This window comes from Poromitra crassiceps (genome assembly GCF_964638095.1).
Source record: "Poromitra crassiceps genome assembly, chromosome: 2".
Classification (NCBI taxonomy): domain Eukaryota; kingdom Metazoa; phylum Chordata; class Actinopteri; order Beryciformes; family Melamphaidae; genus Poromitra; species Poromitra crassiceps.
In genome coordinates, this window is record NC_139624.1 from 119,291,866 (window position 1) to 119,311,820 (window position 19,955).

Sequence of the window (19,955 nt, forward strand, 5' to 3'; positions counted from 1 at the left end):
TTTGTTATTGAGACAGCTAGCACCAGCCAAATGCTGGTAAAATATGCAAGTGGCTGGTAGATTTGCTCACTCACCAGCCAAAAAAAATCAATGGTAATTATTGAGTGGCTGGTAAAATTTGAACATTCACTAGCCATTTGGCCGGTGGACAAAAAAGTTAATTTTGGAGCCTGTGTTTTTCAGGTGAATTTATTTCTTGTTATTGTGCTGTTGGCTTTGAGTGTTCAGGTAGCTTTGCTGTAAATCTTGTTTGGATGCAGGTGAATGTATGTCTTAAGCCCCTTTTTTACATCAAAAGTCCCACTAGTACACGTGTTTTTGTTAGCCAGGAAAGCAGCAGGAGGTAGCAGCAACAGCTTCGCCTTTGCTGCGTAAAATTTGAAAATTCACTAGCCATTTGGCCGGTGGACAAAAAAGTTAATTTTGGAGCCTGTGTTTCAGGTGAATTTATTTCTTGTTATTGTGCTGTTGGCTTAGAGTGTTCAGGTGGCTTTGCTGTAAATCCTGTTTGGATGCAGGTGAATGTATGTCTTAAGCCCCTTTTTTACATCAAAAGTCCCACTAGTACACGTGTTTTTGTTACCCAGGAAAGCAGCAGGGGGTAGCAGCAGCAGCATCGCCTTTGCTGCGATGCATGAAGCAACGGGCTGTCTCTTCCCCCTCCCTTTTCCCTTCTCCTCTCACGGCGACGGCGATGTGTCAGGCCACCCAAACCAAAATGGAAACTTCCGGGTGAAAATGTCAAACTAATGTAATTTAAACAAGTACATAGCCTGACTGATGCACGTTGGAGGAGAAAAAGGTGTTTCAACAAACGAAGCAGCATTGTATCAAAATACTCGTTGTGATGTTAAGATTGTATCAAAATACTCGTTGTGATGTTAAGATTACATAAAATGGCTGTAAAGCATGACTCAAAATGTTTAACGTTACAATGAGGGTTTTATTTTTGAAAGAGCTAAAGCAGATGATCTACTTACATTCTGGCTGACTTGATGCTGTCTGCGCCTGGGCTGTGCGGTGCACTCGTGCATGAGAGATGCTTTTTTTCTCGGCATATTCCGTCAATGTAAAATAATTAACCGTTAAGAAAGTCGAATTTCAGGCTGTAGGAATCACTGAACCTCACTGACTCACGCTGGAAAAGGGCCGGTAATTCAGGAGGACAAGAAGCAAGGTCGTAAAATCATGGGTTGGACCACCGCCAAGATTTACTGTATATCACCAGACGGAGCAGAGCCACCACGTAAAAACCCACCTCACTTGCAGGGTTGTTCTATCGGCTAAACGGCCTGGCTTGGAAACTTTTAGACTGAAGAAAATGCCACTAGTTTGAACTAGTCTAAAACCCCTTTTAGACTGGCCAAAAATCCCACTAATATCCACAAACTAGTGCCATTTTCCTCAGTCTAAAAGTTTCCAAGCCGGGCCATTTAGCCGATAGAGCGACCCTGCAAGTTAGGTGGGTTTGTACGCGACGGCTCTGCACACCACGGAGATATAAATCTTGGCGGTGGTCCAACGCATGATTTTCCGACCTTGCTTCTCATCCTCCTGAGTTGCTGCCCCTTTTTCAGCGTGAGTCAGTAGAGATTCAGTGATTCTCACAGGCTGAAATTCGCCTTTCTTAACACTTAATTACTTTACATTGACGTCAAGTCAAGTCAGCCAAAATGTAAGTAGGTCATCCTCTTTAGCTCTTTCAAAATAAAACCCTCGTTGTAACATTCACATTTTTAGTAATGCTTTAAGCCACAGTTTCACAATTATGTAATATATATATATATTTTTTACATTTTTTCATCCCATTTTTATCCCCCATTAGTGCTAATTCTAATTTATTTATCCTGGTCGCTGCTCCATCCTCTGCCGATCTGGGGAGAGCCGAAACTGGCTCCATGCTTCCTCCGAGACATGGGCAGTAGCCAGCCGCTTCTTTTCACCTGAAAGGGGAAGCTTCACCGGTAGGACATAGCACGTGGGAGGATCACGCTATTCCAACAAGTTCCCCTCCCTCCAAACAGGCGCCCCGAACGACCAGAGGAGGCACCACTTCAGCGACCAGGATATTGCATGTTTTGGTGAGGGGTTCCTATATGAAGGAAACCCCCAGGGGGCACAGGGAGAACATGCAAACTCCACACAGAAAGGCCCTCACCTGGGCGGTAGGCACTCAAGGACATGCGGACAGGCACGCACTCCTTCAGTGCTCACAGCGTCCCAGGTGGGAATTGAACCCAGGACCTTCTAGCTATGAGGCGACAGCGCTACCACTGCGCCACCATGCCCCCACAATTATGTCATCTTAACATCAAAACGAGTATTTTGATACAATGTTTGCTGAAACACCTTTTTCTCCTCCAACGTGCATCAGTGAGGCTATTTCATTTTTTAAATGACATTAGTTTGAAATTTTTGCCCGGAAGTTTCCATTTTGTTTTTGTTCAGCCATGAGAGAAGAAGGGAAAAGGGAGGGGGAAGAGACAGCCCGCAGCGGTGGAGAAACGCGGGTTGAGAGTGCGATCTGCTGCTACCCCCTGCTGCTTTCCTGGGTAACAAAAACACGTGTAGCCTACTAGTAAGACTTTTGATGTAAAAAAAGGTATTAGTTAATCTGGCTTTAATTGTATGCTGGGGTTGGGGGGGGGGCTTTTATGCATCCAGGCCCAGGGGCCCATCATGTCATAATCCATCTATGACTCTGGGACAGACGGCTGATATTTTGGGGTTTCCGGTGTAGAGCGGACGTTGGCGGCAAGACTTCCGCTTCCGTGTGCCGCGGCCTGCGAGAATACAGTTGGAGTTGATCGATCGATACTTTTTGTAGGTGTTTTACGTCCAGACGACATTTCGGCTAATCTCTATAAACAGATAGCAGCTTATGAGACGTCGTCAGACTGTCGACAACAATGGAAGCGGAAGTCTTGGTGCAGACGTGCACTCTACATTACATTACATTACGTCATTTGGCAGACGCTTTTATCCAAAGCGACTTACAATAACACATTTTTGTCAGCAATAGAGCAATCAACTATGGAGCACAGTCTATGACAACTACAACTTCTGAAGGAACAGTGGTACAAGTTTAGGTTAGTGGTACAAGTTTAGGTTAGTATTTTTTTATTTTTTTTGAAAGAGAGAGAACGAAGTTGGATCAAGAAGGGCCCAGATGGAGCCTGAAAAGGTGTGTCTTTAGTCTTTTCCGAAAGATCGGCAGTGATTCAGCTGTCCTGACCGAAGGTGGAAGCTCGTTCCACCATTGAGGTGCCAGGGACGAGAAGAGTTTAGAAGAAGAAGAGAAGAGGTTTGTAACCTGACCATAGATTGCAGGTACAGGGGAGCTGACTGGTGTACTGCCCTGTAGGCCAGTACCAGTGTCTTGAATTTGATGCGGGCCGAGATGGGAAGCCAGTGGAGGTCCTGGAAGAGGGGAGTGACATGAGAGAATTTGGGTTGGTTGAATACCAGACGGGCTGCAGCGTTCTGAATGAGCTGAAGCGGTCGGATGTCGGTGGCAGGTAGGCCGGCCAGGAGCATGTTGCAGTAGTCCAGGCGGGAGATGATAAGTGACTGGACCAGGAGTTGAGTCGCTTCTCTTTTGAGAAAGGGACGGATTTTGCGGATGTTGTAGAGAGAGAACCTACAGGAGCGTGCTGTCGCAGCTATGTTGGCTGAGCAAGACAGCTGGTTGTCAAGGATCACCCCAAGGTTCTTAGCGGCATTAGTTATCAGACTGATCTCTGGCTGTTAACTACATGTTTCTGTTGGATCTCTGTTCTAATTATCAAGCGTACTCCTCTCTGTTGTGACCTTATTTCTCTCCACAATAAGCTGTGGTCACCAATAGAGGTTGATAAAGCTCATTGATTACTTAATCATCTGAATCGGGGATGGGCAACATTGATGATAGAGAGGGCCATAAGAAAATTCTCACTACCAGAGGGCACTTCCACCAGTAGCCTACTGTAACCCCATCACTGCCAATTACCCAATTAGGGCTACTAATTTGGTGAAAAGGACAGAATATATACTGCTAATCAAAGTTTATTATACCAACATTTATATTTTTCATATTCAAATTAATTTAGTAATGCTTCCATTCATTTAATGAGTTTAACGTTCACATTCCTGAGTGATATACAAATATTTCAGTGCAATTGAGTCTAAAAAAATCATCATTCAATAATGGTACAAAAGTTAACACAGTAAGTGTAACAACTAATATTCATGTTTGTCGTGCATTTCTACACTGCCCTCCTATTCCATGACATTTCAAATAAGCATGCATTTATCTCTCACTTAACTGTCAAGGGGAGACTTGTGGGTACCCATAGAACCCATTCTCATTCAGATATCTTGAGATGAGAGGTCAAGGGACACCTTTGAAAATGGCCGTGCCAGTTTTTTCCCTTGCCAAAATTTTGCCTAACTTTGAAGCATTATTTAGCCCCCTTCACGACAAGCTAGCATGACATGGTTGGTACCGTGGGCCGGCAGTTGCCCACCCCTGATCTGAAAGTTTCCCACCTCCACATGAACCTGTGTCTTGATGAAAAACCAACAGAAAGCCATTTGGAGAAGATAGCATTGCATAGTCATTGAATGTTCAGTTTGACAGCATTTGCCGTCTGGGGAACCCAGAAGTGTCCGGATCCTGGTGTTTTCCCTGAGAGTTTAAGGTCATGTCTCTCATAAGCTCACATCTTTAATGAAGTTCAATAGCTTTTAAGTTATAAATGTCTAGTTAAAGTATTTATGATGCTGCCAGATTATTATTTTTTTCTTTTCTTTTAGAAAATTACAGGAGAATGTGGCCATAAATTTCATATATATGGCACTAATGCACAGATTTGTGACACGATTTGTGCCTGTGACCCATGTATGCTCTGTTATGCTTTGTGTTCTATGCCTTGTACCACATACCCAAAACAGATGGTGTACTCAACCAAACATCTTATGCCATTATGCTGAAGCTTTCAAGACAATTTTCTGAATTTGTTAGCATTGCAGGAAGGATTGGAGTCGATTCTCTCTCTTCTCATTTAATTAATGGTCTCATCACATCACATATATCACATATCAAGAATAGAATTTTAGCTAAGCTATGCTTACATTTCTTGGAGCGAACAGATGAGCAAGCTATTAGAGAATATGGATTTATCACGCTATTGCAGTGCGAGATGGCAATCACCTCACAAGGTTACTATAGCAGCATGACTAAATATAGGCCCCCCCACGCTTATTCCATTAGTTCAGATTCCATCCAAGGTCTTTTGTAAGCTGTATTGCTACATGTTTGGTATTGGGGAGCATATTAATCTTGCAGGATTGATACCTGCTGTCTTCTGCTAACCTGTGTAGAGCCCTAGCTCCGTCTAATGGAAGTGTCAGCTGTGCTACTTTAACCTTGTTAAGCAGCTGGATTCATGATCTTGCCGCACTCCAAGCTATTGGTTTAACTCCATCTGAGCAGTGGGCCAGACCAATCGGTGTCCAGAGGCAGCTATGGGCGGGATTCAGGTGTGACGACAGTGAGAAGCGAGCCTGTGATAGACAGTTGGTTCATCCAATCAGCTGCCAGATATTTTTTTTAAAGCGCCTGCCCTTTTCAAAACAGTTTCCAAAGACGCCGTCCCAGATGGATATGTACAGTATAACAAACCATCTGACCGCATCAGGTTAGTGCCACTTTTGACCCTGGTGTAATTTGAACATGCCACCCTCAGTTCTGGAATTAGATGCATGGAGCCACAATGTCCTAGAGGTAGTAATGGCGGTGAGTCTCGTTTGTAGATTTCTCTGCCAGATACTACTGTAGTACCCACATACTACTGTCTGTAGCAAGGCAGACAGGTGTAAGATACTACTATAGCACCCACATACTACTACTGTCTGTAGCAAGGGAGACAGGTGTAAGATACTACTATAGCACCCACATACTACTGTCTGTAGCAAGGCAGACAGGTGTAAGATACTACTGTAGTACCCACATACTACTGTCTGTAGCAAGGCATACAGGTGTAAGATACTACTGTAGTACCCACATACTACTGTCTGTAGCAAGGCAGACAGGTGTGAGATACTACTATAGCACCCACATACTACTACTGTCTGTAGCAAGGGAGACAGGTGTAAGATACTACTATAGCACCCACATACTACTGTCTGTAGCAAGGGAGACAGGTGTAAGATACTACTATAGCACCCACATACTACTGTCTGTAGCAAGGGAGACAGGTGTAAGAGAGGCCAGATACTACTATAGCTCCCACATACTACTGTCTGTAGCAAGGGAGACAGGTGTAAGAGAGGCCAGATACTACTATAGCTCCCACATACTACTTTCTGTAGCAAGGGAGACCGGTGTAAGATACTACTATAGCACCCACATACTACTGTCTGTAGCAAGGCAGACCGGTGTAAGATACTACTGTAGCACCCACATACTGTCTGTAGCAAGGGAGACCGGTGTAAGATTCTACTATAGCACCCACATACTACTGTCTGTAGCAAGGGAGACCGGTGTAAGAGAGGCCAGATACTACTATAGCACCCACATACTACTGTCTGTAGCAAGGGAGACCGGTGTAAGATACTACTGTAGCACCCACATACTACTGTCTGTAGCAAGGGAGACCGGTGTAAGATTCTACTATAGCACCCACATACTACTGTCTGTAGCAAGGGAGACCGGTGTAAGAGAGGCCAGATACTACTATAGCACCCACATACTACTGTCTGTAGCAAGGGAGACCGGTGTAAGAGAGGCCAGATACTACTATAGCACCCACATACTACTGTCTGTAGCAAGGGAGACCGGTGTAAGATTCTACTATAGCACCCACATACTACTGTCTGTAGCAAGGCAGACCGGTGTAAGATACTACTGTAGCACCCACATACTACTGTCTGTAGCAAGGCAGACCGGTGTAAGATACTACTGTAGCACCCACATACTACTGTCTGTAGCAAGGGAGACCGGTGTAAGATTCTACTATAGCACCCACATACTACTGTCTGTAGCAAGGCAGACCGGTGTAAGAGAGGCCAGATTCTACTATAGCACCCACATACTACTGTCTGTAGCAAGGGAGACCGGTGTAAGAGAGGCCAGATACTACTGTAGCACCCACATACTACTGTCTGTAGCAAGGGAGACAGGTGTAAGATACTACTGTAGCACCCACATACTACTGTCTGTAGCAAGGGAGACAGGTGTAAGATACTACTGTAGCACCCACATACCACTGTCTGTAGCAAGGGAGGCAGGTGTAAGAGGCCAGATACTACTGTAGCACCCACATACTACTGTCTGTAGCAAGGCAGACAGGTGTAAGATACTACTATAGCACCCACATACTACTACTGTCTGTAGCAAGGGAGACAGGTGTAAGATACTACTATAGCACCCACATACTACTGTCTGTAGCAAGGCAGACAGGTGTAAGATACTACTGTAGTACCCACATACTACTGTCTGTAGCAAGGCATACAGGTGTAAGATACTACTGTAGTACCCACATACTACTGTCTGTAGCAAGGCAGACAGGTGTGAGATACTACTATAGCACCCACATACTACTACTGTCTGTAGCAAGGGAGACAGGTGTAAGATACTACTATAGCACCCACATACTACTGTCTGTAGCAAGGGAGACAGGTGTAAGATACTACTATAGCACCCACATACTACTGTCTGTAGCAAGGGAGACAGGTGTAAGAGAGGCCAGATACTACTATAGCTCCCACATACTACTGTCTGTAGCAAGGGAGACAGGTGTAAGAGAGGCCAGATACTACTATAGCTCCCACATACTACTTTCTGTAGCAAGGGAGACCGGTGTAAGATACTACTATAGCACCCACATACTACTGTCTGTAGCAAGGCAGACCGGTGTAAGATACTACTGTAGCACCCACATACTGTCTGTAGCAAGGGAGACCGGTGTAAGATTCTACTATAGCACCCACATACTACTGTCTGTAGCAAGGGAGACCGGTGTAAGAGAGGCCAGATACTACTATAGCACCCACATACTACTGTCTGTAGCAAGGGAGACCGGTGTAAGATACTACTGTAGCACCCACATACTACTGTCTGTAGCAAGGGAGACCGGTGTAAGATTCTACTATAGCACCCACATACTACTGTCTGTAGCAAGGGAGACCGGTGTAAGAGAGGCCAGATACTACTATAGCACCCACATACTACTGTCTGTAGCAAGGGAGACCGGTGTAAGAGAGGCCAGATACTACTATAGCACCCACATACTACTGTCTGTAGCAAGGGAGACCGGTGTAAGATTCTACTATAGCACCCACATACTACTGTCTGTAGCAAGGCAGACCGGTGTAAGATACTACTGTAGCACCCACATACTACTGTCTGTAGCAAGGCAGACCGGTGTAAGATACTACTGTAGCACCCACATACTACTGTCTGTAGCAAGGGAGACCGGTGTAAGATTCTACTATCGCACCCACATACTACTGTCTGTAGCAAGGCAGACCGGTGTAAGAGAGGCCAGATTCTACTATAGCACCCACATACTACTGTCTGTAGCAAGGGAGACCGGTGTAAGAGAGGCCAGATACTACTGTAGCACCCACATACTACTGTCTGTAGCAAGGGAGACAGGTGTAAGATACTACTGTAGCACCCACATACTACTGTCTGTAGCAAGGGAGACAGGTGTAAGATACTACTGTAGCACCCACATACCACTGTCTGTAGCAAGGGAGGCAGGTGTAAGAGGCCAGATACTACTGTAGCACCCACATACTACTGTCTGTAGCAAGGGAGGCAGGTGTAAGAGATGATACTGTAGCACCCACATACTACTGTCTGTAGCAAGGGAGACAGGTGTAAGAGATGATACTGTAGCACCCACATACTACTGTCTGTAGCAAGGGAGACAGGTGTAAGATAATACTGTAGCACCCACATACTACTGTCTGTAGCAAGGGAGACAGGTGTAAGAGATGATACTGTAGCACCCACATACTACTGTCTGTAGCAAGGGAGACAGGTGTAAGAGATGATACTGTAGCACCCACATACTACTGTCTGTAGCAAGGGAGACAGGTGTAAGATACTACTGTAGCACCCACATACTACTGTCTGTAGCAAGGGAGACAGGTGTAAGATACTACTATAGCACCCACATGCTACTGTCTGTAGCAAGGGAGACAGGTGTAAGAGAGAAATTGTGTCCTTTCTGTCTGGAGTACAGTTCTGGAATATTGAGCATCTAAGATTATTCTTGTCACTTGTTATAGCAAATGTACTCCTGCCCATCTGTGCGCCCAGGTTGGACTTAAAATGGGGTGTGGTCAGGCACATGTTGGTGCATTGCTATCTTCAGGCAGCAGAAAGCGACTGCTCTAAATTCAATGGCACAGTATTTTCCTGCTGCTTAACACATTCACTGCCAGCCTTTTTTTTTTTTTACTGTAGGTAGGTTCTGCCAGAGGGTTTTTTTGAGGATTCTGGCTCATCTTTCAAGACCCGAGGATTCTTTTCTGCTAAGATTTTGTGAACACACAATATCTCAAAAGAACTAATAGAATGTGTGCTTTCTCTGTCTAAAAGAGTTAGTTTGTAGAGTTAGTAGTTATGTAAGCATTAGCAGTTGAATACAGCATGGTTTCAGCGTCTGAAAAATTATTCAGAGATAAACGGCTTTTTGTGAAATTCGATAGAACAGTCACTTTAACCATTCATTTTTGGCATCAGTAAGACGTCAGACATCTAAACAATAGTTTTGAACAGTAATTTCCTCCATAACAGCAGGAAACCCCCCTCTGCTTCCAACTCCTCCCTCCGTGGGCGTTCTTCTTGGCTGCAGCGGCCGTGTCACAAGCTCGCTGCTGCTGCTGCTGCTGCTGCTGCTGCTGCTGCTGTGCCTGTCTGCGCGGCCGCTCTTTGAGGAAGTCTGGATGGACTCGCTCGCTTCTTGGAGTTTTGGTTGAGAGCTTTGATGAAGCTTTTGCGATTCTGGTCATATTTATGCTGCGTGTTTCAAAGTGTGTTCCACCCGTAATCTATTATGCAAATTGGCAATCCCGCACCGCCAGCAATCAGCGCGAAAACGAAAGCGTTTTCGCCAATCCATTTTCATGAGAATGGCTTCGAGGAAGCCATTCTCATGAAAATGCTTGCCTTCCTCTAGTCAGGAGAGCACTGTCGCCACTTAGTGGGTCGGTGGAATGGGTTGTAAACGTTCGGTGGTTCCAATAATTATATAAGAGATGTAAAAGGGTTAGATGCACATCCCACGGTCAAAAAAAAAAAAATCATTTTTTTGACGGAGTAATACGTCATTGGCAGTGAACCGTTGGATTTTTTTTGACGGAGTAATACGTCGTTGGCAGTGAACGTGTTAAAGAAACATTCTGTCGATTTTCAACCAGCTTTGTATCATTCGAAAATCAGTTGTCGACCAGTGATGTCATTCATCCACAAATGACATCACTGGTCCACAGCTTCAATCAAATCAACTCTCAATAACTGTCAAACGAAATGAATGTATGTCTGCAAAACTGTTTACAGTTTTCTGGTATACTACTGATTTTGTAATGATACGAAACTGGTTGAAAACTGGTGGAGTGTTCCTTTAAAAGGCACATTATTCAGATAGTAAGATGTGCCTGCATTGGCAGTTGCACAACACCTGTACACTCTGCTTTGTACAGCAGCGCACAAACATGCAAAAGATTACAACTAAAGCCATTACAATGTAAAAGATTATTGTGTACATCACCATATTTCAATAAAGAAATCTATGTCAAAATGGGTATACAATTTATCAGAATTAACGAATCGCGGCAATGAGGTATGGAATTTGGTTATATATATATATATATATATATATATATATATATATATATATATATATATGTGTGTGTGTATTATGTATATGTATATATATGTATATATATATAACCAATCCTGGCAATATACAGGTATTTCAAAGTTGAGGGTGTCAGTCAAGAGCCATCAAACCACAGATGTTTTGTTTTGCCCGTCTGATACCGAATGATACTGGGACGCAGGCTGATGCTGATCTTTTTGGATTGTGGCTGCAAATTGCTGATATATTTTGGCGAATTTGACAATTTTCATTCCAAAAAAATAGTTTTCAGTGTTTTCCCGTGAATTATTTTTTCTTGCTGGCAGAAAAGCCTCAGCTTTTAGCTGATCTTTTCGCTAGTCAGACCTGATCCTAATGAGGCGTTTAGGAGATATAACAAGATACGGTATTATAAAACATTTTCCATGTCTCCAGCTGCTATTTTGCCCAAGTCTGCTCAGTTGTCCAGCTGTGTCGTGTCCCTCTCCCAGGTGTTTGCAGAGGAGAAGTACCTGAAGGAGGCAGCAGAGGGTGCTGAGGTGATCTGGACGCGCGGCCTGCTCAGGAAAGGCTACGGCCTCTGCCACGGCACGGCCGGCAACGCCTACGCCTTCCTCTCCCTCTACCACACCACCCAGGACAGGAAGTACCTGTACCGTGCCTGCAAGGTAACAACAAGGCCTGCAAATAACCATTATCTTCATTGTCGATTATTTTCTCGATTAATCGATTAGACGTTTGGTCTATAAAATGTCACAAAATGGTGAAAAATGTCAATCAGTGTTTCTATCCCAAAGTCCAAGATGGCATCCTCAAATGTCTTGTTTTGTCCACAACCCAAAGATATTCCGTTTACTGTCATTGAGGAGTAAAGAAAACAGAAAATATTCACTTTTAGAAGCTGGAATCAAAGAATGTTGACTTTTTTTCTCTTAAATTACTCAAACCGATTAATCAATTATAAAAATAGTTGGCGATTACTTTAATAGTTGACAACTCATCGATTAATCAATGAATTGTTGCAGCTCTAGTAGGAACAAGGGCTGGACCCAAATGGGATGAGGTCTAGTCAGTCTTGTAAAAATAATGAATACTACCCTGTTTGTGCCTTAATGTGGATAATACTTTACTGTATAATTACCATAAGGGAAAAAAGCTATTAGTCATTGTTAAGTATATTTATTTATTTGCTATCAACTATAATTACTATCTAATGGTAAATCATCATCATCATCATCACTTTATTGACTGACACAAGGTCCAATAAAAAACACACAATACATATAAAACAGGTAAACAACACAATAAGAACACTAGCAACTCAACAATACTACAATAAGACACTGTACCAATGTTTCCAGATAGAAGACAGGTATCTAGTGTCACTGAGATTAGGCTGAGACAGCAACATAATGGGCTCTATCGTTGCATCGGCCTATAAACTGCGTTTAGTGCCAGGCGCAGCCCAGATTAGTGGGTGTGGACCAGCGCACTCGATTTTTGGTGTCGGCGCTACACGCGGGCTTAAGCATTATAACCACGCCTTTTAAGCGTAAAATTATGCACAATCTGGTCATTGGGGAAGTGCAGTAAACGAATCACAAGCTTCACTTTTAAGCTCCAATTCCACGGAGCGATCCAGTCCGGCTTCAGAAAAGCCGAGGGCTCTGATCTCCCCCCCTCCCTTTTATCCCCTCTGTCTGTCTCCATATATAGGCTATTATTCCATATTATTATGCTTCTCAAACCAATCTAACTGCAGTTTAAATACTGCAAGCATGTAAATACGCTACACTATAGCAAGATCAAAGTGAAAAGAATGTTCTAAACGCATCAGCTAGAAAAATATAGCCTATCCCTATGATGAGATTAGATTGATGAAAGTTTGTCCAGAATTATATCGTTTTGCTACCTTTTCTTCTCCCCTGCTGCACAGGTAGGATGATGCACATAAATATAGCCTACATTATGTAAAGTCATTGCATAAATGTGTTTTTATTGTAAAACTAAAATGTGAAGTAGGGCCAATTTATTGGAGCGGACATCACAGTAGGACATGACAGTAGAACCGCGTTACACTGTCACTCATCTAAATCACGTAAATCTGCAAGGGATATATATAGCCCCAATATGACATATATGTTTCACATAGGGTTGTGTTTTGATTTCGATGTTTTATTTGGTCCAATATTGAAATGTTCTACAATTGCAGGTTGTGTTAACATTACACATTATTTAGATCTACCTTTCTATCTATTTCGGCTCATTTGGTTGCTATTTATTATCGAAATGTATTAGCCTCCCATGCTGGGAGATTTTACATTTGTGGCTTTGGAAGCCAGGCAGTGAACATTTGTTTGGCCAGAATGATCTCGTTTTCTCTCGCCTTTTCTTCTCCCCCACTGCACAGGTAGGATGATGCAACAGCCTCTGAATGTCACCGGCTCAAAGCTGTCATGTTATAAAAAACTGTCATGTTGTTATACTATGTACGGTACAACAACTTATTTTTTCTATCGGACTTGTGGCTGTCTGAGCGAGGGAGAGAGAGAGAGAGAGAGAGAGAGGGGGACAAACTGAGATCAGCAGAGCATAAGCTGTGCGTGGAATATCCGCGGCGCACTGAATAAGGCCTGGTTTTCAAAAGCGCAAAGCGCTAAATTAACGCCAGGGGGGAAGATATCGTTAGGCCAGTATTTATGGCTGAAACGCCCATTCTGGCCTATTCTGGCACTGCGCCACGCCTGTTTAGCCTACAGCGCATTTCGTCGCCTAAAACCATGTTGCTATCTTCCCGAGGCAGGCGCAAGGCGTGTTTTTTTGCGTTTAAGGCCAGTTCCTGCGCCTAAGGCCTGTGGGAAAATAGAGCCCAATGAGCATATTCTGAGACACATTCAGACGACAGATAAACTTATACATCAGGTTTCTCAACAGGGCATGAAAGGTGCCAACTCCTGCTCCACAAAACATTTAACTGGCGCTGCAACACCTTGGCTTCCTAAGAAGGATCCTCAGGCAGTCATTATAAGCAACCTGGAGCTTTTGGATGCTAGCCTGCTTAAACTTGACCCACAGGGGGGCAGTATAAAGAGGAGTACAGTAGACTCTAAACAGCTTTACCTTTACATCATCTGAGCAAAAATAAAACTTCTTCCTCAGCATGTTAGCTTGAGCATACAGTACACGCCTCTGTCTGTACATGTCATCATCATCACTCATTTGATCAGTTATAATATGACCCAAATATTTAGTTCTACAGCAAACTGCCAGCACCTGCCCAGACAGATAAAAAGAAGGAAAGGAAAGATCCTTATCGCCTCTTGTTCAGCAGATCATAGTGACACTCTTTTTAGCATTGTATTTCACATCAAAATGACCTCCATAGTCAGAACAGATATTCAGCAACTGTTGGAAACCAGTACTACTCGGAGACAGGATGACCAAATCATCGGCATACATAAAGTGATTTACAATGGTATTACCAATCACATATCCCATTCGGCAGCTGCTGAGCTGTACAGAGAGTTCATTCATATAAAGATTGAAGATGATATTACATTTACATAAATTATTTAATCATTAATTAATAACATTTTATTCAATGTTAGTATCATTACTGTTGATTCAATTATTATTTTTGCCTTAAGGAACAATTTGTTTGGGATTTGATTTGTTTAATATAAGGTTGTAATGACCAACGAGATGTCCATGATCATAAATTAATGGATGAAGTGGCGGCTGCGCTTCAGACAGTTGCCTCCGAAAAGTAATTTTTAAATTTTACATTTTAAAAAGGATCCCCATTAGCTGATGCTTGTGGCACCAGCTAATCTTCCTGGGGTCCAAATACAATACTACAATGCAATACAATACAAGCCTTATATACATACAGTATATACGACATCACCTTTGTGTGACGTTTACATGTTATGTTATTCATAGATACATTATGTAATATAACACATTTGCATTTTGGGTTATGTTACTTACATTGTTACACACTATGTACATACATTTGTGAGAAGACATGGAATTGCACATGACCAACTGGACTATTGATCACCTGTTAAGTAATGTGTTCTTAAATTAAATTTGAAGGAGGACTTATTGTTTGATTGTGATCTGATGGGGGCAGCTATTCCACTGTCCGGCGGCTTCATTCTGGACAATTTGTAGTTTCCTCATTGTGCTCTTTGATGCAGATGACCATACAGGTGAGCAATAGTCCAGGTGATTTAGGATTAAAGGTTTGACTACTTGGCCCAGAATGTGTGGTGGAACATAAGGAATGTATTTCCTTGCCATAAAGATACCTGTCCGTTGTGTCAATGTGTTCTACCCATTAAAGTTGACTGTCAATTATTACACCCATTTGTCCATGGAGTAGTCCATCAATGTGTGATAATGGACTCCTTGTTGGGCATTAACCATGGTCACTCACCAAAGAATGTTTTTTCCCCCCTTCAATATTTTTTATTTTTTATTTTTAGAAAACGAACTCAGATACAGGAAAAGAACAGAAAATAAATAAAGGAGAAAAAACATACATACACTCCAACATCACAGTGTGGTGCCACCAGCTCCACAAAGCGCTTATGTCCTTGTAAAAAAGGTTATGCATGGGGTCCTACACAAGGGGGTCCATGGGAGACCACCCGGGCGAATCACCCATCGCCCCTAACCTCGTCGAGGTAGGCCAGAAACGGGTCCCAAATAGTTATGAATCTCTTAAGTGAGTTGGTCCTCAGGAACCTGAGTCTCTCCCTCCATATAACAGAAATCATGTCCGCCATCCACAGCTGAAAAGAGGGTTGAGAAGAGGGACTTCCATTCCTGCAGAATAAGTTTCATAACTGTACAGAGATAGAGAATAAATATATATTTAAAAAATACAATTACAAAATTGCAATTACATTGCTCATCAAACACATAAACATGAATGTTACATAAAAGCTGTTATACAAATTAAGCTGTTATTGTTATTACCTTCCTGCAGTTTGCCGAGTGGTGTTTGGACTATGGGACCCACGGCTGCCGCATCCCAGACAGACCCTACTCTCTGTTTGAAGGTACCATCACATTTCCCACCCCTTCATCCCAGAGAGAAGTTAGTTCCTTGTTTGCCATGAGGCGCATGCACTGTACTGATGACTGCACACAGCGCATGCACCTCATGGCAATCGAGGAAGTAACTCCAGTTACTCTTTGTTAGTTCTCGGTGTGTGGATTTATTACGAAAATGACCGTTTCACGTAACTTTGGATTGTTATTTCATCGCGTGGTGAGTACACGAGTCACAACATGTACATGCGAGTGTTTCTGGTGCTTGTGGAATGTGTATTTTGGGCGACTGAACAGGAGTAGGCAAAAGTACCATAGACATTGTAGTGCTAAGCTAAGTGGCAGTGAGGGCTCTAACACTGTTCGTACTGCACACAGGGAAAATAAAGGCATCTACATTCTAGTTTTGATATCGGCAATGTGACAAAATGGCCTAAACTCTCAAAATGTCGGCATATCCCTTTAAGAAATCCCCATCCCTATTATCTGTCTTGTTCCAGCTATCAGTAACTGCTTTCTCCTGTTTCTCTTCTCAGGTATGGCAGGGGCCATCCACTACCTGTCAGAGCTGGCCGACCCTGAAGCCTCCCGCTTCCCCGCCTTTGAACTTTGACCCCCCCCGACCCTGGAGCCTGAGGAAAGGGGACGAAATGTTGGAAGGAAATTGAAAGGTGGTTGGTGGAATGCAGGGCAATGAGAGAAGGCCAGATAAGATAATAAAAGATAGATCAGATAAACCAAAAGAAAAGTGGAAAATTGACCTCAGATCCTTTTTGGGGGGCAAAACTACAGCCTGAAAGTTGTTGATTCAGTGAAAAGAAAAGCAACGGACCAATCGGGTGCATGGATACTGGATATTTTCCATCATTGAAGACGGACAGTTGTTTTCTGGGATGGCAAAGACCCTGTCCCTCAGCCCCTCCTCACCCGTTCAAATCTGTTGCCAGCTGGCATGGATGCAAAAAAGACCACACCCCAACCCTCAGCCTTTAATACTGTAGCACCTAGGCCAAGAAAGAGGGTGTGTGTGTGTGTGTGTGTGTGTGTGTGTGTGTGTGTGTGTGTGTGTGTGTGTGTGTGTGTGTGTGTGTGTGTGTGTGTGTGGGTGGTGGGGGGGGGGGGGGGTTGGGGGGTCAATTCTACGAGATGAGTGTCATTTCGACTTTGCAATTTAAAAACAAAATTGTCGAGCAATTTTTTTTCTTCCTACAACATGAAATATTATGTTAATCCTGTAAGGAAACACATTTTCCCATCTCAGGCATAAAATCCGTAGTGATATTATCCTTTTTATTCAGACATGGGAGCCATTCTTGTACCACTACCACCCCATCACAGAGAATATGGGTAACACTTTATAATAATGTTCAGTCGTAAGTCATTTATAAGCCTTTAGTTAATGATGAACTAATCACTTACAAAACATGAATATACATTTGTAGATGATTAATAAATGCTATGTTAACATCACAAATGCATTGTAAGTCATCTATAAACTTTTTGTAAATGAAGTGTTCCTCACCTGTTATAAATGATGTGTAAATCATTTACAATTAATTCACAAGGCTTTCTGCAATCTAAAGTGTAAACCATTCATCACACAGATGTGTTACATACAAGGGGGTAGCTCTGTCAAAATTGAAGCCAATGTGGAAGTGCACTTAAACCTGCATTCTTTTGAATGGCCTGCAGGTGGCGACCCATTGGTCTCTGGACTTCTGTTTTTTGATGCCTCACGTATGGCATTTTGACCATTGCCATCTTGGATCTCGACACAAGTCCAGGGCTGTGTTCCAATACCCATACTTGTACTTCTTTCTTGTAGTATGTACTGCCGCTGCCCTCACAAAGTATGGATTGTAGTGTGCAGCATGCATGCAAAATGCATACTATTGGGACACACTACATCTGTCGTCACGTGAGCTTCCTGAACTCCGACCTCTTGCTCACTTCCGCCGACGTCCGCAGCGCCACAATTGAGTTTTTTTTTTTTTTTTTTTTTTTCAATAAACAAAGTCTGGCAGTAACAAACAGTACATTATACAAAAAATTCAGACTAAACATTTACAAAATTGGAACAGACAATCAAATAAATAAAGCAAAAACATTAAGTCAGAGTTCTAAACAGGAATCAAGATATGCATGTTTTGGTACACACTCCATGCTTGTTTGGTTTTAACATATTTCAATGCTTTCTTAAAGTTAATTATCTCATTCATGAACACGCAGCTCAGTCAGTGCGACGTAACTCCAGTAGGTGGCGGTAATGCACAAAAAGTTTTTACCAACTGCCATAAAACATTAGAAGAAGAAGAAGAAGATGTAACTTCCTGCTGCGCAAAGGATTGTGGGGAAGATTGGCTGACGCAGCATGCATCGATGCATACTCCGAAATAGGAGCTGATGTAGTACAACATCCTGGTACTCTTGGCATACTGCATCTGACATACTATGTATTGGGACATACTAATTCTTTTTTTGCCTACTAAATAGTATGGAAGTATGGGTATTGGAACGGGGCCCAGGGGTTTCCCACAGAGCACGGCCTGCTATTGGTCCGTGATCGGCGAGCTGTGTGATCAGTGGACAAGCGACCTGTCAATCACGCCCCAAAACATAGTCTGCAACTACAACATAGCCTGAAACTAGCGATTGAGACCATAAACGCATTAGTAGGGGTGTCACGATACACTCAGTTCACGATACGATACGTATCACGATACTGGGTTCACGATAACGATACGATACGATACGATTTTAACAATATTTTTTTAAACTTGAATAATAACAATATATGACTGGAAAAGTAGTATTTTATTTGAAATGCACAGATACAAAACATGCTGTTGTGGGAAATTGTTATTACAATAACAACTAGAAAAAACATGAGATTGGAGATAAGGCTTATCTTGAAATAGAATGAGTTACACCGTCACTTAGATTTACTTTGAACTAAAATGTTTATCAGTAGTATACATTCTCATTATGCATCTTCAGTTTTTCTTCAAACTCAAACAACAAGACTTTTCTTAGTCTATTTTTTATGCATCTCCAGTTTTTCCTGTCAAGTAAACAGTTTTGCCAGAAACTCAATTGAATGGTTTCTCTCCTGTATAACTTCTCATGTGTCTCTTCAGAGACTTGTTCAACTGAACTACTTTCCACACATTGAACTTCAACAAACAAAGACGTTTCTTAGTCTATTTTTGATTTTTTTTTTTTTTTTATTTATTTTTTTTTGCGATATGAGATTTCATCTCAACGATACATATCGTGACGTTTTACTATCGCGAAATTTCGTGGGATGATATATTGTGACACCCCTACGCATTAGGAAAGTGTTCACTGAAGCCATACTTGAGGCTTCAAAACAGAAGTCCACAAACCAATGGAGAAGACACTTCCGCATTGGCTTCAATTTTGACAAACAGAGCTACCGTAATACCGTAATGTAACACATTTATGTGTCATGAATGGTTTACACTTTAGATTAGGGGATGCAGAAAGCCTTGTAAATAAATTGTAAATTATTTACACATCATTTATAACAGGTGAGGAACACTTCATTTACTAAAAGTTTATAGATGACTTACATTTGTATATGTTAACATATTTATTAATCAATTAATGTTTTGTAAATGGTTAGTTCATCACTCGCATGGTCTTCGGGTCAATCTGACCCGTTTTAGAATTTCAACATCAAGGAAAAGTATGTTAAAATATTTTTTTCTCTATGAAACTTCTTCTGCTTGGCTCATTTACTGTACTAAACATGTGATATGAAAATGGTACATTTCATGCATTTGCTACCCCCCCCTGCATCAACATATAACACCCATGGTCTTCGGGTCAATTTGACCCGGCCATTGCAGGTGGAGGCTAAAAGGGGTCAGAAGTGAAATTTAGACAATTTCTTTGAAAATGTTAGACATATTGGTATTTTCTATTAAACATTGCATTCTGACACACACACACACACACACACACACACAATGAAAGTTCACTCAGAGTTGACAGTATGTTTTGATACTTTTTTGCTAT

At 42.4% G+C, this 19,955-nt stretch overlaps 1 protein-coding gene across 1 annotated transcript in view; it reads left to right on the plus strand.

Moving 5' to 3' along the window:
• lancl2 (LanC lantibiotic synthetase component C-like 2 (bacterial)) overlaps positions 1–16,600 on the plus strand; it is a 119,653-nt gene extending 103,053 nt beyond the window's left edge. Inside the window, exons 7-9 of the mRNA XM_083658312.1 lie at positions 11,345–11,521; positions 15,850–15,922; positions 16,451–16,600. Coding sequence (XP_083514438.1) covers positions 11,345–11,521; positions 15,850–15,922; positions 16,451–16,527 — 327 coding nt within the window. The 3' untranslated portion in view covers positions 16,528–16,600. The remainder of the gene's footprint in view (positions 1–11,344; positions 11,522–15,849; positions 15,923–16,450) is intronic.
• The last annotated feature ends 3,355 nt before the right edge of the window (positions 16,601–19,955 follow it).